We start from the raw sequence: 25,193 nt of genomic DNA on the forward strand, positions 1-25,193 counted from the left end.
AAAACTTAATTGAGAAGAGATTATGATAAAGCTAGAGAATCAAGTAACAGTAGGAAAAGAGAATGAACAGTCTCGATGGGCCTCATGGTGCTCATATGCTGTCATATTATGTTTTGTCTGTTTTACATTTATTTCCGGAAAGTTTTTGTTGTACAGTTTTTTTTTGTTTACTTTTTCCTGTGTAACCACAATTATCCATTGCTATGTCTATGAATTTTCCCAAACCTAATATGACTGATGGCACTGTTTTTTGAAATCTATCTTTTTTTTTTCCTTCTTAGAAACGACGGGTTTTGTCGATAAACTTTTTGAAAGTCTGTATACAAAGAACTACCTTCCTGTCCCAGAAATAGTTAAACAAGAACCCAAACCTACAATTCTGGAGAAAGAAGAAATTAAAGAACTGGTGCCAGAAAAGCAGCAGCAGCAGCAGCTGTGTACACCAGCAGGTTTGGTAAGGCAGCGGGTTCTGCGCGTCTGAGCTCAGAGATTTCAAACACATAGCACGTGCCCTATTAAATCGGTCATCAGTAGTTGTCTCGGAGACGTAGATTGCTTTATAAATGAACCAAAACATGTTCATTGGCTTTTCTTATATTTATTTTACTTATTTATGTGTTTATATACCGGCGTTCCATGTGAGAATCACTAATTCATAACTGTGTACGGGTTAGCCACTCGTAAATAAATAATGAAAATGGACCTACAGATTGTGGCCTAGGGAAATATTTAGTTACAATGTGTGGATTCAGAGACGGATACGTTTAGGGAAACATAACTGGGTTAAGGGTTAGGTATGGAGGTAAAGATCAGTACATTTTAGGTTTTCTGACGCATGGAGAAATGGAGGCATCTGCCAGACTGTAGGCATTTTTCAATAGCCAGGTCTTCAGCTCGCTCTTGAATTTTTTATTGTCTTTTATAGTTTCGTTTTGGTCCAGCGACTGAAATTGCTCTTTCTCTAGAAAGATGAGATTTTGTTTAAGGTCGGGATTTCTGTGAGGCCTTTCTTTTGTGATCTGAGCGATCGTGGTGGAATATGTGGTTTAAATGTTATTCCCAACAGATCATTATTCGGATGAATGTTATTGAAAATTATGGTGAGAGCTTTGTAGATTAAGTCATGTATACATTATTCTTGATTGTACAGGGAGCCACTGTAGAGCAGTCTGCATTGGGGTGATGTGGTCGTATTTCTGTTTTCCAGACAGTAGTCTAGCTGCATCATTTTGCAGTAGTTAAAGAGGTTTAAGGTAACTGGATGGGATTCCCAGGAGTAGGGAATTACAGTAATCAAGGTTAGAGATTGTAAAACCATTCTGAAATCTGCTGTGTTTAGAAGAGGTTTCAGTCCGGTCAGGATTCATAACCTGTAGAAATCAGATTTGATCAGTTTGCTAATATGGGTTTTCATCCTTATCAGTTTAAACTCCTAGTTCTCTCACTTGAGTTGATGGGGTTAATTGGCAATTTCCAAGATCAATCCCTGGTGGAATAGATTTAGGTGGGTTTCAGCTCAGCCAGATTAATTCAGTTTTGTTGGGGGTTCATCGATAGCTTCATTTGTGCAAGCTTTTCTTTTTATTGTGACCATATATTCAGAGATAAGGAATGCTGTTTTATCGAATGATATTATAATGATAATGTCAGGAAATTCTGAACCAGGTGACCCACACTAGTTGTATCTGTTTTGATGATGGGTTGGTTCTGTAACTCTCAGTAAAGTAGATTTAAACAAATGTTCCGTGATCATGTGTGCCATGAATTTTGTGTGTTTAGAGCCAATATTTATATACCTAGCAAATCCCCCAGAGCCAGAGGTAGTGACTTGTCATATTGTATTGATATAAGGACTGTTTTGTGAGTTTTCATGACCAAATATCATGCTAAAAGGTTTAAAATAGTCTTGTAAATAACATGAAACGTTCTCTGCGATTTACCAGATCAAATTCAAGTGCATTGTAAGGAGCCACATCCATTCTCTGTAATGTCTTTCAGAGAATTTCATTACATAACTCGTAGCAAGTAGTTTAAATTCTGCAGTGCAAATGTTTCTCCCCTTCCTGACACCACTAACAGTCAAAACATTTAAATGTGTGTTCTGGAACGATGTTTCCTGATATTTTCAAGCCGAAGGCACGCCTTCATTAATGATAATCAAACCGATACTATAAAGGGCGCGGGAAAGCAGGCGCCCAGCCACCTCTCCTGGGCGCGCGATACTGTATTTAAATGAGGGGTCGCGCTGAGCATCAGGCATTGGTGACTTTTTTTTCCCTAGCGCACCTGAGCAGCTCTATGGCATCCTGTCTGGGAACCGCTGCGCTCCTTGTCTGATGTAGAGCACTGCAAGCATCTTCCCCCTCTCCTTCTGTTTCTCTGCTTTTGGTTTGTCCGATTTTACAAGGCGACCGGATTCAAGATGTTTGTCTTACATAGAAAGAAGCAGAGACATTTAGGCCAATGTACTAAGGTGCACGGAGTTGTGTGGGGAAAGTCGCGATTGTATGGGCATAATTTTTCTTACGAACAAAAAAGATAACTATAACTCTCTATATATAAAAGTTTTTTTTTTTTTCTTTTTGTGAAAACTGGCCATGAAGATGTTTTCGTTGAATTCCATGTTAATGAATGTTTTGTAAGATGCTGCATCGCAGTGACTCATGAACTCTGAACTTTTGTAAACATACACTTGTGCGTTTATTACGTGCGAGGGGACCATTTTGTGAATCTTTACACAGCGTTCACATGCATAAATATGCACAAAAGCCCAAAATTTGGGGTTTGTGCATGCAGATCCCCCTCTGCACCTTAGTACATTGACCTTTTTGTGGGGTTGGAATGCTCCAGTTTACTTCTTTGATTTTATTATTTGCTTAATGATCTAAGTGAAGTATTATAAAAATTCATAATTACAAGAAGTAAATTCCTAGATAAACACCCAAAACTATCAGCACAGCCAAGATAGACTAATAACCCAAAACACACAATTATTTAATATAAAAATAACACAATCAAATAAAAATTGGCAATATAAATATAATGCCTACTAATATCTGCCTCTATTAATAAAATGGTCTCCTAGTTGGAATTCCCAATTCCCCATGTTTCTATATGTGCAAGAAATATAGGCGAGTCATGCTAACCAAGGTCTATATCTTAGGGCAAGCGAGTTGCTGGAGCCCCATAGAAATAGTAACAAACAGGGAGTTACTTTTAAAGGCTGTTAAATGATTCACTGAGTAACCTGGTTTAGTTCAAGCTTCCTGAAGGTAGTTTATTCCACAAACCTGCAAGCCCATTGCTAGTGATATAGTCTGCTTTCCTTCCATGTATATTATATTTGATCAGGCAGGACCAGCAACATACACATCAAAAAATGTATTTATTCGTTTTTATAACTGCGCAGGTAAAATCGTTTTTTTAGATGCCACTTTGGCAGTGGTTGTTTTGGATTCCCGTGCCATGTAGTGCAGAGGTGGTTGAGCTGGTGGTGTCTGGCTTTGGGAGTCGTTGTGAGCGTGGGGGTTGATGTATGCGATGTTTGCATTCGCAGGCTCATTGTCCCCTGGGGAGGCCCAGTTTGGGCGAGGTGAAGGGTCCCTTGTTGGGGTGAGCACTGATGGGATATGTGGGGAATGACGGTGGGGGGATGTTGTTGAGGGGAATCTTGCTGGTGAGAGGGCTCCGGAAGAGATTTGGTCAGCGGGGGTGAAGGTGTGAAGGGAGCACTTGTTGAGGTGTTTGTGTGTGTGTGTGTGTGTGTGTGTGATTGATCAGTGACATTCGAGGTCGTGTTGAGAGATGATAACCAGGGCGTCATTGATTGAGAGGTTGTGTACCTCAGTGTTGAGTCCTTTGTTGTGAGGTGTGTGGGTTTGCTTGGTGTGTGGGTGTGTACGATTGAAGGGCTTTTTGGAGTTTGTGGATTTTGGGGTGTAGGAGACTTGATGTGTTGGCTTGACTAATACACACTTTTGAATTTGTGAAAATGTGAAAAACTACCATTTTATTTGTAATTACCCATACTCCTTGCCTTATATACTAGATTAATTCCATATGTCCTAGAAACCCTCATAAGATTGAGGGAAATTAATACCTACCTACAAATTCTAACCTTGTAACCAATCTTCTTTGTGTTTTGGCTTTTGTTTGCTGAATTTATAACTATGAATGTCACCTTGTAAACCGTTGTTATCTATACATAGAACGACGGTATATAAAATGTCCAAATAAAAAAGAAAGTCCAAATAACCCATTTTTCCAACTTATAATTAAAGCGGATAACAGCAAAAGAACATGATTAGTATTTTGATAATACAAAACAGTGACACTGCTGAAAGAAAGCAGCATATCCAAAGAGAGAATCGATCACTAAAGCCAGCTAGTCCAGTGAAAGAATTAGGATTACAGTCTGGCTGGTTACTACAAATCAGTAAATACATAAACCCCCAGCTAAAAAGCTTCTCTGAAAAGCCTCATCAGAAACCATTTAGTCATTCCCTAACCGGATTTCTGAGGGGAACAAACCTGCATGGAACTAGCAGGGCCCATGAAAATATCCTTCTCCTGCTTTGCATTAATCGCACATCTAAGATGGGACTTCAAGTCTGTCCTTTGATCCTAGTCTTACCGCGTAGGAGGGTATATCACACGAGAGGCAGGATTTAAATACAGCAAACCCTTGTTAAGTGCTTTAAAAGTTGGCATTGAGTTGTTTTGTTTTTAAATTGAGCACACCAAAACACGGGAATCCAGTGAGTTTCCTTAAAGAATGGAGCGGCAAGATCTCTGTAATAACAACCCGCTACTGAGACAGCAGCATTTGGCCAGCTATTGCAAACCGTAAACAGCAACCTTGCAAAGCTTTAAGGGGAGAAAATCTTGTAAGCCTGTGACGCAGCGCCTTATTAATATCTACGGCAGGGGCTTGATGCATGTGTGAGAATTTAGTGCTCTCTGTGAATGCAGATACGAATATCTACTGTGTGCATGCTTCAGTCAGAATATTATAATATGCTCATCTCTAATTTATTTAAAAAAAATTATACCGTCGTTATACAGGTCGTAATTGATGTGGAAGTTTTGTATATGCACAAAGAAGTGCTCAACCAAGAATTGGAATTGTTAATCAATAAGTTGAATATCAATGTCAGCACTTTATATTGTATCCGAAACCAGTGCAGTGATGCGAGGGCTGGAGAGATATGTTCCGTCTTTTGGGTGTTTGTTAAAATCCATAGGGGCAGCATTTTGAACAAGTTGTACTGGTCGTAAAGCATTTGCCGGCATGCCCAAATACAGTGAATTACAATAATCAAGTTTGGTTAAAATCAGTGTTTGAAGAACCACACGAAAATCATGTGGTTCTAACAGCGGTTTCAAGCGTTTTAACAATTGTAACCTTAAAAAAGAAGACTTAGCAACAGATGAGATATGCTACTGCATCGAGGGTTAACCCGAGATTGCTAGCTCTGAATATAACTGGAATGGTACAGCCATCGGAAATTAAAGCTGTTGGGGGAGCATTTGAAGAGCTCTGTATACCAGATAAGAGCATTATTTTGGTTTTTGAAATATTTAACTTTAATCTGTTGTGTGCCAGCCATCTCTTCACCTAGTTTTAAGGCTGTTAAATTGCACCCTCCTTGTTCTTGATGTTTTGAGAATTGTGTTGGTTCGCAGGAATTGATGGTCTGTTTGCATTTATTTCAGGAGCCTGTTGAGGAGCAACGAGATGGCAGGAAAAAGAAGCTTCCTAGTCCCCAGAGTAATCTTTCAGAACTAAATGAGCGAAGGTTAGATCTCTCATTTCTAATTCTGGAATATGGACTCCTTTTCTTCCCGCCTAAGCTCCGGTCTGCCGTATATCAGGACGGCCAGTTTTCCTAAACCCTGCATCTGCCTTTGTGTTCTGCTTGGCTGCTCCTTGTGCAGTGGAAGCTGACGGTGATCATATTGCTTCTACTAGACATCTGAGATCGTTATTCCATCGTGCCTCCTACAGTCTGCATTATTGTGTCCAAAATGTGGGTCACTTGTTTTGGGTGACTTAAAGAATCTGCTTATTTCTGGTGTTGGGAATTGGGTTTCATTCAAAGACCGATTCAGTAGCATTAAGTGTGAAAGAATTCTGCTGAGATGGCCATGTGTGTAAAATATCAGATTGCTGTACAGAATTTGCGAGCCCATCTGATCCCAGCCTAGCCAGAGGTAGCACTGCTAAGTTTTGCAGAAATGTGCATCTCTCCCTTTCTTTTAGAGCTTAGTATCTTTCATGATGCATCTACCTGATTGCCACTGCCCCAGAAAGTGGGGTGAGGCTTCAAACCCCAGGCCCCCCGCCCCCTGCATCGAAGACCGAACCGGACTTGCTTTTCCGTAGTCACCATCGTTGCTCTTTTGCATTTTACTCTAGGACGCGTGAAAAAAAACGAGATGATGGCAAGTGGCGAGAGTACGAGCGCTATCATGACAGGAATGATTTGTACAGAGACAGATACGACTGGCGGAGAGGCAAAAGTAAGAGCCCCGTGAAAACCAAGCCTTTGAGTCGGAGCCGGAGTCGGAGCAGAGGGAGAAGCAGAGATCAGGAACCGAACAGAAACCGAGGTGAATAGCTTCAGTCTCGTCCTAATCGCATGCTCGCCAGGGTGGAAGGTAAAGCTACCCTAGACCCTGCCATCTCCAGCTCGCTGGGGCATTAAAGATTTAGAGACTTCCAGTAACATAAAGCAAGGCCTCTTGAGAAACTAATGACCTGCAATAATAAAGTATAACTTTACTTTTTTTGATATCTTGATTGCTGGAAAGGATGGCTGTGAGCACTCACAAATATATATATATATATATATATATTTTTTTTTTTTTTTAAATTGTCAAATTTTGGCACATAAAATTAAAGGTATTAATGTTAAACCTGTTTGTCTTAATGTAAAAGTGTAATGAGATAATACGTGGTCTTGCAGAAAGGGTAAGTATGTATATGGTCATTAGTAGCAAGTAGCTTTTTTTTTTTTCCCCCTCACCTGGAACGCTGCGTTTTTAAAGAATATCCAGACTTCTTCCATGCCACATTATAGTGACGGATAGGAAGAAGAGATGTTAACAAGGTTTCTGTAACTGCAGCATCAGACTTCTGCTATGTGTTAATTTATTAACTGAATATGTTAAATGAGCCAGAGAGAATGAAAAACTTGAAGGCAGCTAACTTCACGGTAATTAAGGGGATGCTGTGCACAGTGTTGTAGTCGAGGGAGCATAACCAAAAAAAACCCCTTGTTCTCTAATTTATTCACCAGTGTATTTGCGTGGCTGCAGCACGCCTCTGGTACTCTCGCTCTAGTAAGGTTGGGAAAATGTTGTTGTTCAGAGATGCTTGAGAGCTGTCACTGCTTACCGGTACTTCTCGGCATGCTTTGTAACATTTAATTGTCGAGCTGCGATGGAGCACTGGTACCCCTCCTTCCACTGGTCTTGCCTGAGGGTTGATCGAGTGACCCGAGTGTTTGGCTGGCAAAGTAAGGTATCTTGCATTTGGGAGGGTGGGTTGTAGTTATTTGACAGAATAACGTCTTGTGTGCTTCGAATCATGCCGTTACACTGATGTATTGTAATTTCTTGAGCTTAGAGAGGAAGTAAGTCTGATGCCAGAGCTGTAGATACTTGGCCAATGTTTCCAGTGTAGAAATGTCTGAAATACCTGATATGTGATCTGGTTTCGGGTGGGAGGGGGGGCAGAGGGTAATTTTAAGTGGTTTAAATGTAACCTAATACTACAGTCCTGAAAAGCCTACTTTTCTATTCTAAGTATTTTGAATTATTCTGCCTGCTTGGCCTGCATTAATTACTGCGGTGTTCGTTAGCCGTTGTAGCGCCTGCTATTACTTGATCCCTTTTCATGTGGAATGGTTTTGTTTTGTTTTTTGTGTACCTGTGTGCGTTGCAGAGCACAGAGAGAGGCCAAAGTTTGAATGTGAGAGGAGTGATGTGGAGGGCTCGTACATCCCAGTCGCCATGCCAGCCGGTAACTCCGCTGAACAGTATTCCTCTGGTGGGCAGGCTATCCCCAGCACTGTGACTGTCATTGCACCTGCTCACGAGCCCGAGAGCAGCACGGAGAGCTGGTCTAATTACTATAACAACCATGGTGCTACCAATTCGTTTGTCAGAAAGCCACCACCACCTCCACCAAAGAGACGATGTCGAGATTACGATGGTGAGAACCCTTTTGTATGTTGTTTGCGTGTTTTTGCCCAGGTTTTCCTCCAAGCTGAATCGGGACCTATCCTATTTCTGTTTGCTGCCTTTATGTTGGATTTGGGATGGGGAGGAGACAGAGATGCTGTGGGCCCCCAGTTTGCCTTCTCCTCCTTCCTGTATGACCCAGTAGCAACAGTATTTGGTAGGAATCCAGAGCAGAACCTGGTATGCGTGTACTTTGAATCCCTTCCATAGGTGTCACTGTTGTGCAGTGACTGGGACTCCCTCAGCATATAACTTATGAATGCTAACTACACACTGGAGAATTAAGTACTGAAAAAAATTAAATAAAACTTTTTTTTAAATAATTTTAATTTTATACACTTTGAATTGCTTCTCTTGCATTGTGGGGAGATGATTGTAGCAGATGCTCTTAAGGTGGCCAAACAGGTAGTCAAGGTGACAGCAACAGCAAGAAGGATGTTTGATGCATAGGGAGAGAAATAGGCAACAGGAAAGAGAGGCGATATTACCTGTGTATAAGTCATTGGTGAGACCTCATGTGTACAGTTCCATAGACTGCACATTTAGAAGAATATAAACGGAATCGTCAGTTCAGAGGAAGGATACTAAAATGGTCAGCGGTCTTCATCAAAGCAAATGCGGCCAGACTTAAAGGTCTGAACATATATACCCTGGAGGAAAGGGGAGATATAAACGAGACATTTAAATACAACTAAGGAACAAATGCACAGAAAAGAGGCTCTGGAATGAGGGTGAGGGGTGCAAGGCGGTAAGCTCAGGAAGAGTCTCAGGAAATTCCTGTACAAAAGGTGATAGACGCATGGAACAGCCTCTCTGTGAAGGCGGGTGGAGATAGGAGGGCTCTTGACAGAGACAGGCAGAGGATTCTGAACTAGAGAAAGGGGACTGTAAAGCTGAGCAGGAAGTGAGGATGGGCAGACATACATGGTCTTTATCTGCGCCCCTCGCCCATTCCTGCGGCAGGCTGCCCTCTCCTTCCATTCACTGCTGTCTGCTCCCAGCCTCGCTTGCCGGTGGCGTTCGGATTCTGCCGCTCTGCACGCGCCAGTCCCTACGTGCACCGTTTGATGCTGACTTTGCAGTGGGACCCAGTCCACTGACCCGCCCACTCCCGCCAGGCACGACGTGCGCTGCTGATTCCCTTCTGGATTGCCATTGTGGAGTTATGCAAAGAAGTAGTCAAAATTGAGGCAGAAAGTAAAACAGGCTGTCGGCATGGCTATGCATGCTGCTATAAATTAGGCAGAAAGTTCTGTGCCTGCCTAATTGTGCAATCTCTCGGGGTGGAACTCACAAGGTGGAATATCCCCAGGCCTTGCTGACCTGTCACCAGGAGATGGATACAGAAGTACAGCTCAGGTCTTTTGGCCTATGTTTTATAGTGATTTTTCTTTTCCTTATGGTTTGTTTGTTTGTTTTTTTCAAGGCTATTGCTTTTTAAAGCAGCAGTTTTAACAGACTTCACCAAAACAACAATCTGTTTTTTGTTTTTTTTTGTTAGGGGAAAGGAAGCCGGCTGTATTTCTTTCCTCCAACCCATTTCTCTTAATCTGGCTCTTTTTGTCCATGCCTAATTTTTAATGTGAGTTGTAAGAAAGTGTGCACTGTTATCATGGTTAGAATCTGCTTTTTAGTTTCATTTTGTTTTGGTTTTTTTTTAGATAAACCTCTTTTCAGTAAGCTGTTGAACTGCTGTTTTCAGCTGTGTTGAAAAGCTCGATTCATTTACAACTGGAGATGCTAATTTGATTTCCTCTTGTTTTTTGCAGAGATGGGATATTGTGTACTGGGGGACTTGTGCCAGTTTGATCATGGAAATGACCCTTTAGTAGTAGATGAAGTGTCTTTGCCAAGCATCATTCCTTTCCCACCACCCCCTGGACTGCCTCCCCCTGGCATTCTGATGCCCCCCCTACCAGGACCAGCTCACAACATGAGGATGCCAGTCCCGCGGGCACACGGTCAGACGCAGCCTCCTGGTGTGCTTCCGGTACCAAGTACGTAACATTTCTGCAATTACTTTTTAATTTTTCTTAATCAGTCGATTTAAATGTTGTTGGCATATTTATACCTTATTTGTGTTAAAAATGCTTTATAGGTGGACCTTCCATTTTTATCCTTAACCATTTAAAATTTAGCGCTGATTTTTTATCTACCGTGGAAGGGGGAAAGCTGAGTCAGCCACGCTGGAATTTTGAAATGGTTAACCCCGGATTTACAGGAAAGGTGATAACCTTGCCACATTTAAAACCAGAGCTGCCACTCTGGCCTGCTTAAAAACTTGGCACGTGGACGTGATTAAAAACCATAGCCAGACCCCATAGGACATCAGCGAGGCAGAAAGAGATTTAGATGACATTTTCCTACAGAGCAGCAAGGGAATCCTACTCGCCAAATCAGGAATAAGAATCCTGAGCAAATAAAATGCACCTAATGTAGCCTGGTGAGATGGAAAATGAAGTGTCAGACACAAGGGTGAGGTGCAGAGTGTTAGACTGCTGTAGATCGGCACACACAAGCTTTATGCCAGCAGAGTGTTGCACACAACACACACCCTCACCAGATACAGAATAAGCAACCACAAATTAGAAATAGAAACATGCAGACAAAAATTACATGGAAACCCCAAAAAGCCAGATTCTGCATGCAGTGCAGCACTGGAGAAATAGAAACGGAAATACGTTTCCTGCTGAACTGTGTAAAATGCAAAGATATAAAAGATGCACATTTCTCAAAGGTGAATCTTTTGAGATTCACCTTTGAGAAATGTGCCCCCCCCCACCCAAAAAAAAACAAACCTATATAATCTTGGGGAAACTCAGTAAACTGCAGCTATTGTAGCAAGCTGTATAGTATCCTGTCACCGGGCCAGAAATGTAACATGAGCAGAGACCGTATAGACCAGCATCAGAACCAGAGAATTTTTATGTGTATTTCTTTATTTAAAAATGTTTGTATACTGCTTTTACAATTTGGAAATTAATCAAAACGGTTAAAAATTAAAAACATACATAATCTGTTTAAAACTATAAGTATAAAAACTAAAAAAAACAAATAAAATACATAAAAACTCATACAAACAAAGAGACATACCAAACATAGTGCCTTCAAAATTTAAGTAAGTTGGGGTAGTAATGAGGGGAGGTGAAATGAGAATGTATGAATAAATTAGAAGGTCTTGATTTATGTTTGAGAGTTGATCAGAGTGCTGTAAGCTTTCTGAAACAAGTTTTTAACATTTTCTTAAATTGTTGTGTTGAAGGTATGAGGCGGAGAAAATCAGGTAATGATTTCCATAAAATGGGGCCTGCTCCCGAAAAAGCTCTTTTTCTAGTTAATTCAAGTCTAGCAAGTTTGACTGTGGCTATGTCTAGGAGGGTTTTTTTGAAAGTGAGCCTAGTTGTCTAGTAGGCTCGTAAACGTGAAGACTGGTGCAGAGCCATGTCGAAGAAGCATTATAAATGAGAGCGTGGATGATTGTCAGTACCTTTTATAGTGTATTCTGTATTTAACAGGTAGCCAATGGAAAGAAAATAGGACTGGAGTAATGTGATTTCTACGGGAAATGCCCGAAAGAATCCAGAGTTTTGTACTAATTGTAGTGGATAGAGTGCAGAACCAGATAGACCTAAATATAGCGCATTACAGTAATCCAAACCCGAAAATATCAAGGATTGCAAGACTGTACAGAAATCTTGAAGAAAAAGCAAGGGTCGGAGCCTTTTCCAAAGGTGTAATTTGTAGAAGGATTTTTTTGTCATGATAGATAAATCTGAATTAATTGTGACACCCAAACTAGTAACATGATTATGAACTGGAATAGAGATTCCTTTGAAATCTAAATGAGTAGGAGGACCTATGGAAGAATTAGAAATTGGGGTTAAATGTGTAAGTTCAGTTTTTGCAGGATTTAATTTTAGCCGATTGTGGATAAATATAATGTTTATTATGGAGAATGAATCAGACCAAGAAGTTTTGTGGGGAACTAACAATTGAATATCATCTGCGTAGATTCTAAAATACACTTTCTCCCACCAATAGAAGTTTCTTAAATCTGAATTGATATGTCTTAATGACACCTCTGATGCTGCAATCTGAAGGAGCCTTGTAAGGTATCTCAGCCACGCGAAAGAAAGCAGTTGTTTGCTGCCTTGGGGCCCCAGCTGTGATCGGCAGAAATGCCGTGCTGCTACATAAACAGAGTAATTCTGAATCTCCAGGTACTCGTCCCTCGGGAGAGGAGCTGGCGCTTTAATAATAGCAGCTGATTACCTGCCAGCTCCAGCTTTAAAATATTTGGAAGCAGAGAGAGAGAGAGAGAGACTGGGTTGGACTCGTATTGGATCTGCCGCTGGGTAGCTTTAACCAAGAGTATCTGGGATTGGATTAAGCAAGGTTTTCCTTTTTTTTTCTCTCTCTCTCTCCCCCTATATCATACCAAACATATTCTGTTGACCTATGCAAGATCCCAAATGTTGAACCTGCTCAAAGCAATTAGGCATGTTTATAAGAAATTAGACGTTCGTAGTAGCTTATCCTAGTTTTAATTACTGTCCTTTGCAGATTAATGGCACGCTGAAAAGGGAAAAAAACGTTATGCTTGTCCCCACCGCCCCAGCAGTAATGCCAGAATACTTCTCCTTTTTCTGCGTTAACCCTTGTCTGTTACTCTCCTGTTCTAGTAATATTTCTCACAACAAAGCAAGAGCCCTCTTTAGAAACTAATTCAATAATTCTCACAGGAAAGGAGAATTGTACTACGGCAGGTTCACCCTGCTGAGGCCTTGCCTTATCTGGGCAGATCTGTCCTGTTCTTGTTATAAAAATGTTCCCGCATTGGAGGGAAACCAGCCCAGTACAGAGCTTATGTTTGTAGACCAAGCGCCTTTGCATTCATAACGGTATTCGAAGGGTTGGCGTGGGGTTGCTAGGGCTCGCTGAGTAAGAGTGTTGGTGCAGTTAGAGTGCGTTAGTATTTTCCAGCTTTGCCAAGGCGCACATCTCCATTAAAAAAAAACCAAAAAGATGTTGTGCGGCTCACGAACCTCCACAGGGAAGACATGGTCAAAAGAAGGGCCATGGAAACGCTGACAGCCCCAGCAGTCTCTCTTTCCCAGATTTTTAAAACAAAGGGAGAGAAGCATGAACTTGTACAAGGGCAGGAGAAGGGAGAAGCTGGTGTGATGTGGGCTGCCAACTCACTTAACTTACCTAGAACTCCTTCATTGCTGCAGCTCTCATGGGGGTTTGTCTAATTTCAGGCCACATTTAGCCAACCCCAGTTAGTAAAATAATTCGGGTAAAAGAGGTCGCAGAGAAGGAAAATGTCTGACGCCTGCTGCAAATGCTATTATGGTTAGAGAGTCCTCTCTAGACGTCTCTGGGAGCTACGGTTGTTATTGCTTTTAAGGGCTGTGCAGATATTTGTACTCTGAAATGCTTTGCGCTGAACCCATGAGAACTGTTAGCCAAGGTCAGACAAACTGGGAACTGCAGGGCACGAAAGCAAACACCAAATAGTACCAAGGTTTGAGAAGCAGATGTGTTGAACTGTCAAGCAGTGTTTAGGAAAGTCCTATAAAAATGAATGAAACTGTAAGGATCTCAGCATCATTGTTACTTGTCAGACTTCCAGAGCTGAGTCTGCAGACGGGTTACTTGGACTCATTTCAACTTTCAATAGGGACATAAGATTTGCTATCTTTATATGTTTCTTTTAATACTTTTCTATTTATTTTTTGTTGCCTGGTGATGAACTCTAGGCAGCTTACAGAGGTACACCCGCAGTTCATAAAATAATAACATAAGTAAAATAATCATACATATAACATAATCATACATGTAACACAAATGCATAAGCCAAAAAAAAAATCAACTTTAAAACTAAAAGCTCAATAAAATAAAAGTTAATTATGATTGTCTGAAGTTTTTATTATTATTTGCTTGCAGTCAACTCTCTAGTGCTTGCTGTTATTTATCTTTGCTGTAAGCAACTCTTATCTCACTCAGCCTTGGCAGTAAGACAGAGGGTGGGAGAACTTTTAAGATTTGTACTTTAGGTAGTACTGCCTCAGTTCAGTAAATGCTGTCCAGTCACCGTAAGAGTTAGCATGGTGCGTAATTACTCTGTGGTGTCGTTACAGGAATGCCGTTAGCGCAGCCAGGCTTGTTAAATAATCGCGACCAGCCCAGGACCAGCACTGTGCCCAGCCTCGCAGCAGTGGGAGCCAGACCACCGCCGCCTCCTTTACCTCAGAACCTGCTGTACACCGTGTCCGAGCGTAAGCAGATCCCCCTTTAACTCATGGAGTTTTGAAAAGTTGAGGAAGGAAAGTGGTGATCAAATTCCAATGGTCTTAAAATTAGCATCGCCTACAAAATGTGTTTTTTCTTGGGATTACTGAAAACGTATGTTGTAGGCTATTAACCTGTTTGTTAAAAAGTGAGCCTTATAAAGGGGCTGTTTTCAGAGGGATTCTTTGTGGGTAAATGGGTGGTTTTTTTTAAGTTGCTCTCCGCAGGGACTCATTCTGTGCACAGAGCAAGCAGTTTTCCCCACAGGGAAGAGACAGTGCTGGGGGAGAGGGCAGTCTAGTAAAAGGGAGAAATCTGCACACCTTTGTACCTGCAAAGACTGAGGGGTAAGAAACTCCCTTGGCGCCAGCTGATCAAATTCTGGAGGGGATGGGGTTTCCCTTTAAAATAAATAAATCAACCCCCAGGCCTATAATTACAAAGACCACATGGACTTGCAAGCACTGCTGCAAGATTTTAAAAAATTGCCTTTTTTTTTTTTTAAATATATTGCAATATCCAGTAGTGCTACCAATGAAAAGCAGGGAAGGCGCGTAGAGGCGTTCCTCCTGCGGGAGGGAGGATGCGAATGGCAGATTGGCCCTTGCCATGCACTGTACAACTGCTCCCGGAGTCCAGGAAGTAGATGTGCAGCCGCGTTGTGTCTGCATTAGCAATGTGTAGTTTTAGGCATTAGTTCCTGGTGTGCCTAGCACTGTATCGTATAAAGGCATAAAAAGCAGCAGTGCCTTCACAATGGCTAACATCCCCTAAGAGTAGGTGGGGAAACAGTTTACAATCCAGGAGGAAGCCCTAGGTACTGCAAAGCATGTCAGTGCCTCAGTGTAAGAGTAAACGGCATAGTTTTCAATCATACCTGGTATTTGTAGGGAAGTTCCCTCTCGTTAAGATGCGCATTGATGCGTTCTGTCTCACGGGCCTGCACGCGCACTGATTTCACCAGCTCTTCTCACACCTCCTGCGTGTGTCTGTATGGGAGAGGTTTCGTGAGGGTTTGCATGGGACGAGAGAGGTAGGCATCCAAGCGATGCATTCGGATGATGATAGAGTTTTAAGAAAAGCTTTCCAGCACACCTTGGTTTAAAAGTGTTTCCTACGTCAGTGTTTCACGTTGAAATTGTGCAAGAAACTAAAGTGAAAGCCACACAATTACATTAGAGAGTTTACTCGACCATATAGTCTGATTTGCCTGTGAGCAAGTCAGCATTATGTGAAGCAGCTTTCCTGTGTGCCTAGATTTTTTTTTTTTAAATTTTGGAAATAGAATGTTAGCAGTTTTGCTGCTTCAGTTTTTCTGTAATGAAAAATCTAAGAACGTGAAGGGAAATTTGAATGTAACCTTATTGCAAGAGATGTAAACTAATGAGCATTTCTGAGTTGTTGAGTTCTTCCCAACAGACACATATGAGCCAGATGGCTACAATCCAGAAGCACCTAGTATTACAAATGCTGGCAGGACGCAGTACCGGCAGTTCTTCTCGAGAACGCTGACGCAGCGTCCAAATTTGATTGGGCTGACATCGGGGGACATGGATGCAAATCCAAGAGGTACTTTTCCTGAAGTGTTCTCAGATTTAATAAGTCTGGGTTCTGCAGTTTCAGACTCCTTTAGAAAATGAGCGAGAGTGCCTGCCTTCCCGTTCCACTGCTGTGCTATGTGCTTCAGTCCCGTCACGTGCAGGTTTCATACGACTGATGGCTGCTGGTCACGGTGAAGGGAACTTTTTTGTCCTGCTGCTTTTCTGATACATCTTTGGTACTTTTTGTTGTATTTTTGCCTGTCCATGTACTGCCATGGGAGTGGGGAGGGTTTGGTTACTGTGATATTGTACCTCTTTCCTGACCTAAACGTAATGACAGCTGATTTGATTTTGTTTTTGTCTGATTTTTTTTTTTTTTTTTGTTAGCTGCTAATATAGTTATCCAGACTGAACCGCCTGCTCCAATTCTCATGAATAGTAATATGTCCAGGGTGGTGGTAGAACCAGACCGAAAGAGACCTCTCAGCAGCGTGGAAGGGCCAGCTGCAAAGAAGCCCTGGATGGAAAAGTGAGAACCCACAAATGCCTTCTAACTCCATGCTGGTTTTAAATGGATTTAAAGCCAGGCTGTAAACCGGTTTGGCTAATTCTACAATAAAAAAATTTGAAAGAAGCAGTTTGCCATAGTTAAATAAAAGAAAAAAGAAAAAGAAAAACCCAAGAGTATTCTCCAAAAAATAATGTTCAATGTTACAAATTATGAGCCTATAAGAACATAAGAAGTGCCATGCTGGGTCAGACAAGTGGTCCATCGAGCCACTCCGGATCATTAGGACGGCCCTGGCAGATAACCAAGGAGTAGATCCAATTCCTTGATGCGCACTTCCAGGGAGAAGCAATGCCTTTTCCCAAATCCACCTGGCTAATAGTGATTTATGGTCTTTTCCTCCAGGAATTGTCCAATCCCCCTTTAAACCCAGCTGTGCCAGCTGCCTTGACCGCATCCTTCATCAACAAATTAAGTTTGATCTTGTGTTGAGTGAAAAAATGCTTTCTTAAGTTTTTTATTTTAATTCGACTGCCTGGAGTGTCCCATAGTCCTAGTACTATTTTGAAAAGGTAAATAACCCTACTTGTGACTTTATAGACCTTGATCATCTCTTTGCCAGGCTGAAGAGCCCTAACCTGTTTAGCCTCTCGTCATAGGGAAGCCATTCCCATCCCCTTCATCATTTTTTTTCACCTTCTCTCCACATTTTTTAGGTCTGCTTTATTTATTTAAAAATATTTTATGCCGTACAAATCAGCCAAAGCCACTAGAATGGTTTCCAAGAATAACATACGTGCGTAATGAAATAAAGCATTAAAATACAATAAAATAAAATTTCTGTTTGTACCCTGGATCAGTCCAGACAAGTGGCTTTATGCATCCCTACCAGCAGATGGCGACAGAGAACAAAACTGAGGCCCTGCTACCTAACCGAGAGAGCCACCTGCACTCCCTCAGTATTGACCTGTATTTCTGTGTCCAGCATATGGTAGAGATGCAAACCTGCAGTCTGAAGTTGGCAAAGAAAAAGGAATAATATAGTTAGGAAGAAGATTCGGCTCCCCGAGGTGTTAGGTTCCTTCATGGGCCAACCCTCGGGTGGAGCAGGGCTAGCGGGCAGGGGTTAACCCTTGGCTTGACTCAGCCCTTCTTGGCACGGGGGGGGGGGGGGGGGGGGGGTTAATAGCCAGGGATCCTGGGTCCTTCACTCCCTCTGTCTCCTCAGCTTGAGGCCTCCAGAAGCAGGGACGTTCTTCTGTTCCCTTTCTTTCCTGGCCTGATCAGGCATGTGTCTTTTTAGAAAAAGAAAAGCTGTTAGCAAGGGAAGAGGAGAGGCAGAGCTGATGCGGCGTGTAAATGCCCTGTTTTTCTGCCGGGAGGCAGGCAAGAGGAATGATCCACTGGGGGGGGGGGGGGGAGGGGGCGGGGCAATAGTGAGCAGGCGGCCGCGTCGCGGTCGGTGCACAAAGGGGAGTTTCTAGTGGTCCGAGAGGAGTGCAGGGCTCGACCAGGGCAATAATGTGATCGCTTCATGAATGCCGGTATATAAAAACCTTAAATAAATAAAATAAGGGAAGAGCAAGCTCCTTCTCCATGCAAGGACTTAATAAGTAAACACAAAACTTGTTTCTCTGAATCCTCACCTACAGAGCGTGGGTTCTGGTGTGGGTACGTCCCCCAACATCCTTCCCAGGAAAGACCAAAGCAAAGAATACGTTTTAGTTTTGCTGCTATAAAGCCTTGTCCTTCCCCAGTACCCCTTTTATCCCCGGTCATCTAGTGGCCCTACTAACTGCCTTGCAGGTTTCCGGTTTTTAATGTGCTTGAAAAAGCTTTTTTTTTTTTTTTTTTTGCCTCCTTGGCCGGTCTTTCTTGGCCTGTTTTATTAGTGTTGTGTGTGTATTTTTTAAATGTAATTGCCTCACAGAAGCACAAAGCAATGTACATTAAGCAAAACAAAATCTTGTTTTCCTGTTAGGCACTGCTTTGGGTTTTTTGTTTTTTTGGCTTTAATAGCCTCTTTCACAACACCATTTAGCCATTGTGGGAGATGCTTCTTCTTTTGACCATTGTAAAATTTGTAGTTGCTGTTTTTGAGTGTTTGTTTTTTTTGTTTGTTTGTTCTGTTTTATCCAGATCAGGAAATAACAACCAGAATAAGCCAGGGTTCGTGAAGAAGAGCCAGTATACCAACACCAAACTAGAGGTTCGGAAAATCCCTCAAGAGCTGAACAACATTACCAAACTGAACGAACATTTTAGCAGATTTGGAACAATCGTCAACATACAGGTACAAGGCTGAGCCTTAAACCCTCTGCGAAACAGTAAACCTCGATTGAAAAAGTGTTTAAAAGCATTTGGTCCTTGCCAGTCAGAGGAAGAACTGATGCTCGTGGTAAAGCTGTAACCTGTGACGTAGGGACTGACTAACCCCACGTGCCAGCAGTGTAAGTGTCACAGGATGCCTCGAGGATCTCAGACGTTTTCTTCAGAGCAGGTGTAGGATGACACTGGGGTGCGCTTTTAGATCTTGATTGTGACTGGCATGCGATCCTGCGGCAGGTCAGGAATTTGGCATTGAAAGCTGAGCTGTTCGGTCTGACTGTTTGGTTTATTTGGCAAAGGTGTCCGGATTCCCAGTAATTCCAGCATTCAGATTGTAGAATTCAGATTACACACGTTTCCCCCTGTTTTTTTTTTTTTTGGTTTTGAAATGCAGTTTTAATTTTCATGGATTTTAGCCTTTTCCCTTCCCTTTTTTATGCCCTTGAAAGAAAAGTTTGAAAGGAGGATTTAAAAAAAAAAAAGAAGTGTCGTGCGTCAGCTTAAGGTTGCTGCCAGAGCGGCAGGCCTGCCTATCTTCCAGTGACGCTTCTCCTGCCTTCCTTTCTTTGCTGCTGGGAGGCGTCGCACCTTGGAGGGGAAATGGAAGTGACGAGGGCCACTGCACTGATTGGCAGCAGCTTTCGTCCTGCAGATACTGGAAATTTAGACTAAAATAAATGCCATTTTATTTCTAAATTTCTGTATCTCTCAATACATACAGTTTTAGCTCTAAGTTTCACTGGCTGACTTCCTAGATTTCAAGTGGCTTTCTAAGCCCTCACTAGCTGGAGAGTTACTTCATTCAGGGAGCACCTTTGGTGCCCCTTATGAGCTGACAGGGGCCACTGCTGCCTTCATAAGGCACCACTTCTGCATCATGCCTGGGCCCGACCAGTCACAGTAGTGTTATTTGAACCTAGATTAACCCCCAGCCCTGAGCTTGACAGGTACAGTGCACATGCTCCAGTTTTATTCTGGTTTCCACGGATCCAGGTTTCATACCAGTTTAGAACTGCATTGTTAACTTGTAACTCATCTGTTTTAAATGCATTTTGGTAAAGTACTGTAGCATCTCTGCAGCCAGATAGGAAAATTGGTTCTTACCTGCTCGTTTTCTTTCCTGGAATACCGTGGATCCTGGGATTATGCCTCCCTGCCAGCAGATGGAGACAGAGAAAGTTGCACTGGCATGTAACCCAGAGTACCACCTGCAGTTCCTCAGTACCCAAGCCAATATTCGCTACATAACCCACTCGTTCTGAAATGCTTACAAAGGCCCACAAAAGGGGGAGGGGAATCCTCACACCCCCGAAAAAGCCCCGAAGGCAACATGGCCGCCTTTCCCGCGTCAGGCCTTTGGCTTGTGCTGCTGCTCCCATGCGGCTTCTGACAACATGGTCTCCCTTCCTGTGGGGGAGGGCGGGCGGCCACTTTCAAAGCTTACGCTGCCGCTCCGATGCGCCTTCTGCTGGCCCCAACCTGCCCTCTCCCCCAGAGAGGCAGCCGGAGCACAGCCCAGAGCTGGCGAGTCACATGCGCAGGAAACACTTCTGTGTGCCCATCTCCAGCTATGCTGACACTAAAACAAGGCCAGACCGTGTGGTAAACACAAGCGCCATCGCATCGCACAGCTGACCCTCTCAGCCGCTCTTGGCGGTGAAAGACGAGCCCGACAAGGGTCCCCAACCCCCTGCTCGCATTCCTCAGTACCAGGAGGGATAGCCCCTCCAGAGCCTAACAACCTCCCGGGAGAATCTCTCCTAAATTCCTGTTTCTCTTTCCCCCTCGCCCCCTCTCTCCAGACTGCAGGGATTGCACCTCTACCATCTGCTGGAGTCAGAGAAATACTGAGGGACTGCAGGTGGCACTCTGGGTTATGTGCCAGTGAAACTTTTTCTCTGCCTCCATCTGCTGGAAGGGAGGCATAATCTCAGGAATTAGGACTGATCCTGGTATGAACAGGACCTAGATATTAGGAAAAGTTACAGATGGTTTGTCATTTTCACCATATTGTATTTTCTCATCGCCAAAATCTTCATAGTGAGAGCTAATCTATGGGCTGTTTATGTACCTATAAAACACATGCTTTAATTATAAATCTGTTCCCGTTCCAAGGGTGCACCAGTTTCGATTTATTTTTTTTAAACCACTTACATATTTGTTCAGGTTTATTGCTCTTCCTGCCTACAAACCCAATCATTTGTAGCTGAAGTCCAGACCAGTCGTACGTACTGCTCTTCCTACCAGTTCCCTTTGGGTTGGCAGGAAATGTCTCTTGCACAGACGTTTTGGGACTCCTCCTCTTCCCTAGCATGAGTGAAGAGTTAGTTCAGAGGCACGGGAGCAGTGTCCAGCAATCGGATGTGTCCCTCAGCAGTTCCCGTTCCCGACCCTCGATTCAGGCTTTTGTTTTTGTTTTTTTGTTTGTTTCTCTTCCATTCTAGGTTGCTTTTAGAGGTGATCCTGAAGGTGCACTCATTCAATATTTGACCAACGACGAAGCCCGAAGAGCCATTTCCAGCACAGAAGCGGTTCTAAACAACAGATTCATACGAGTCCTGTGGCACAGAGAGAACAACGAGCCATCTCCACAGCAGCAGCAGCAGCAGCAACCTGTGCCGCAGCCGCAGCATCACTACCAGCATCAGCACCACTTGCACCAAACGCAGGCAGCACAGCCTCCTCCCGTGGCAGCAGTGCAAGGAAGCGTGCAGAAGGTAGGGGCTGCTTTTCACCACAGAGCAGCTAAGGAGCATTTTCGTTTTGGGGGGAGGGGGGGTTGTGTTTAATTTTGGTTTTGCTCAGCAATTTCTCCCTATTTTTTTGGGCTTCCTGCTCATTCGTAGCTGGGCCTCTGTTGGACTGAAGGACATTGAGCCTGAGATTTATTATTATTTTTTTTTTTCTTATTTGCATATCCCCTTCCAACTCAGCCCATCCCTTGTGGGAGGAAGAAGGGGGGAAGCGCTGCCTCCACGGCTTCTCCAGCCGGCCCCAGAGTTGAGCCTCTGTCCTCTGCAAGGCAGTGCATAGTACTCGCCACTGGGAAACCCAAGTGAGACGCTTCATGTTTGGCAGATGTATCGGTGCTAGCCCCTTTCAGTCAGCCCGAGCTTGCCGGGAGAGTCATGAAAACCATGAAAGACCTCCTACTGCGCGTTACCCCGAGAGCACCCACCCCTCTGACCTGTTAATGTGTCCTGGTTCTGTCCACGTCTGTAGGTCGTACACAAGCCAGCAGCATCGTACGTGCTTAATAAAGTCCCAGTAAAGCATCGCCTTGGCCCAGCGAGTGGAATCCAAACAGATCCGGCACATTCAGTGTTAAACCAGCCCAGTACTGCCGCAGAAGATGCCCCGGTATGGTTCTCTTGGTTTCCTTTATCTGAAATAACTTTTTAGTTACAAAAGATCAAGCTTTTTGGGGACACAATTGACACCACAAAGAGGGGAGTGTGTTTGGTGGAATGGGCTATTATATAGATTTTATATACATCCTAGGAAGCTTCATAATATTTTTAAGAGGGGACCTGCAGGGATTTTCTATTGAAATATGTATTTGATTACAATCTAATGTAATGTTTGAACTGTTAATAATGCATCAGTTAATTTTTTATTTGTAGTACAACGTGTTGTGGTTATTTTTATGTTTTAGGCTGGGTAATTTTCAGTGACTGCTGACAGTTTGCTGCCCCGCATGACTGCAAGTTAATTTTTAAAGGGAAACTCCATGTGGAGTTTTCCTTTTAAAATTCACTAGCCTGGGGGCGGGGGAGGAAGCCCGGGTCAAGACTTCACAATGTAATTGCCCATTGTACTTGTAGGACCGTCCCAGCACCTCCGTTTTTCCTGCTTGAGGGCCTGTGGCGGTTTTTCAAAGGTGGGGAGTTTGTGGGTAAACAACTACGTCGCCATGGAAACCCTTCCAAAATGTCCCCCTTTCTGATGGACTGATTGTCTCTCTTTAGTTAAATATGGTGGCACGAGTAGCCATGCAGCGATTTGGATTTAGTAACGTTACAGGCTTTCCCTAAAGAATGACGTTTTTAAGCATCTCGAGTTGTCCTATCGTATGGGGAATCCAAGTGTATGAAGAGTCTGCCTATTGTTCATTTTTAACCACACAATACGGCCAGGGCTGTCATTGGAGAAGGAGCACTGCAACTGCATGAATACAAAGAAAGTGAAAGTAGAAATAACAGAAACCGTGCGGAAATAAATAAATAACAATTCACCACGGCAACCCAATCATGGAACCGTGGGTTTAGACTTCATCATTTTTTCCCCACACGGCTCAACAGTATCACAGGATCCCAGTGCCTGTTCTTCAAATACAATTCTGGTACCGTTGCTGTAGGTAGCCAGAGTGGCGAGGTTAGATGCCAGCGGTGCACGCTACATTTTAAAATGTTTTATTCTATTCTAGATGTTTCTCTCGCCAGCGGCCCTTACAAAAATGGTTTATACATCTACTAACTTGAAGACCACTGTGAAACCAGCCGCAGTATCAAAATCATTAGATCTACAGGAGGCTCTTAAAAAGAAGCAGGTAGGCGTGAAGGTTGACAAGCCCTTGGCGATGGAAGAAAGGGGGTGTTTAGGATTGCCATTGTCTGACCAGGGAGCTTTCTCCCACTCAGGACCGATCTGAACACAGTCTTGCCACCCAGCCTCATGCTATTTTCCTGTTTCAAATGAAGCTGTCTTTTCTGTGACTGTGGAAACAGCACTGGGTATAAAGGATGAAACCGTATCTAAAACCTGAAACACTTGTGGTGTTTATGCTTTTGTGCTGTTTCTTTCCAATCTTTATCCTCAGTTTCTTTTCTTCCACAACATTAATTTCAGAATGAACTTTTAGAAATGATTTGCCAATCAATTGATGAGTTAGAGTAGTCTTGGCGAGCCTGTGGCATATGTCTCCCAAGGTGGCACCCGGGACATTTCCACCGGCACTCACAAGACACAGCTTCCAGTTGAGAATGGATGGATTGGCCTGGAAATTCCAGAAATTTTACGCTTTTTTTTTTTTTTTTTTTAAAGCCACCAGAACTCAGCATGGTTTTGCCATCCCTAATTCAGAGCAAAAAGGCCTTTCTTAATTTTCAAAATATTGATCTGTATGCCACCAGGCACTGGTGACAAACATATTCTAATAACAGATTGAGATGCAGGTTCTTTTTAACAAAACATCTTACAAATGTAAAGATTTTATTTATTTATTTGGTTATTTTATATGCCGTCATTCCAAAAAAAGACCACAATGGTTTCCAACATGGCATACATATTATAGCATGACATATACAATGACTTAATGTAATCGCATAACATGAACATTGACTTAATGTAATCAAGTGAGAGAGACATCTACGGGGATGTTTGTGTTTTAAATAAAAGTACTGGGATAACAGCTTAGCGGTTTATAAGATGTTCAGATTTTTTAGGCATTTTACCTTTTACATTTCAGTTGTGTGCTTTCAAGTTTTTATTTATATCTGTCTTACGTTTTGGGAAAGCAGGGTGAAAGTTGAACAGTAATAGCTTAGTTATGTGGTAAAGGATTAAATTTTCATGTTTTGTTTTGGGGGTTTTTTTCCATGAGAAAATAGTGAAAACCAGAGTAGATTTATACCCTCGGCTGCCCCTCTTACCTACAAGTGGTGATGTAAACCAATGCCTCGTACAGAAGGGTGGCTGCCTGTAGGGGCATCTGCTTACTCTGCCTATTGGTAAATCCATCTCAAACGAAAATGAACTCCATTAAAAGTCGCTGTCAGCCTTGGGTGCATAGACCTTGAAGCCGTTCCTTTTTAAACAGGCATTTAATGGGCATTATCGAATTACTCAGAACAGCATACCTTTAATTTTTTGTCGAACGTTAGTTCCTTTTTCTGTTTTTAGATTATGTATGTTTTATACTGTGAACTGCCTCGGGCCATTTTGTAGGATGTGGGATACAACAGTTTTTCAAAAAAACATACATAGGCTTAACACTTCATTTCATTGAATAATTATCAGAAACTATTACTGCATAATATGTTTATAACAAATCATCTGAATATTCATGATGAAAAATGTACTTTTTTTTTTGTTCATTAAGGAGGCATTAAAACTCCAACAGGATATGAGGAAGAAGAAGCAGGAAATGTTAGAGAAACAAATAGAATGCCAAAAGGTAAGATCCTGGTTAATTTTCTATAACCATTAATTATGATCTAGTATCCAATTGTAAAAATGTTTATGTTCATATAAAATGTTTCTGTCTGAAACTGTGC

At 42.6% G+C, this 25,193-nt stretch overlaps 1 protein-coding gene across 1 annotated transcript in view; it reads left to right on the forward strand.

Annotated features, from left to right (window-relative positions):
• The window catches only part of RBM27 (RNA binding motif protein 27), a 46,774-nt gene that overhangs the window by 6,450 nt on the left and 15,131 nt on the right, over positions 1 to 25,193 (forward strand). The window contains exons 3-15 of the mRNA XM_029583660.1: positions 282 to 454; positions 5,716 to 5,798; positions 6,419 to 6,612; positions 7,949 to 8,218; positions 10,017 to 10,244; positions 14,391 to 14,528; positions 15,961 to 16,110; positions 16,470 to 16,611; positions 18,730 to 18,883; positions 21,363 to 21,635; positions 22,141 to 22,278; positions 23,345 to 23,467; positions 25,019 to 25,093. Of these exons, the coding sequence (XP_029439520.1) occupies positions 282 to 454; positions 5,716 to 5,798; positions 6,419 to 6,612; positions 7,949 to 8,218; positions 10,017 to 10,244; positions 14,391 to 14,528; positions 15,961 to 16,110; positions 16,470 to 16,611; positions 18,730 to 18,883; positions 21,363 to 21,635; positions 22,141 to 22,278; positions 23,345 to 23,467; positions 25,019 to 25,093 (2,141 nt within the window). The remainder of the gene's footprint in view (positions 1 to 281; positions 455 to 5,715; positions 5,799 to 6,418; positions 6,613 to 7,948; positions 8,219 to 10,016; positions 10,245 to 14,390; positions 14,529 to 15,960; positions 16,111 to 16,469; positions 16,612 to 18,729; positions 18,884 to 21,362; positions 21,636 to 22,140; positions 22,279 to 23,344; positions 23,468 to 25,018; positions 25,094 to 25,193) is intronic.

This window comes from Rhinatrema bivittatum, chromosome 18 (assembly GCF_901001135.1).
Source record: "Rhinatrema bivittatum chromosome 18, aRhiBiv1.1, whole genome shotgun sequence".
NCBI lineage: Eukaryota > Metazoa > Chordata > Amphibia > Gymnophiona > Rhinatrematidae > Rhinatrema > Rhinatrema bivittatum.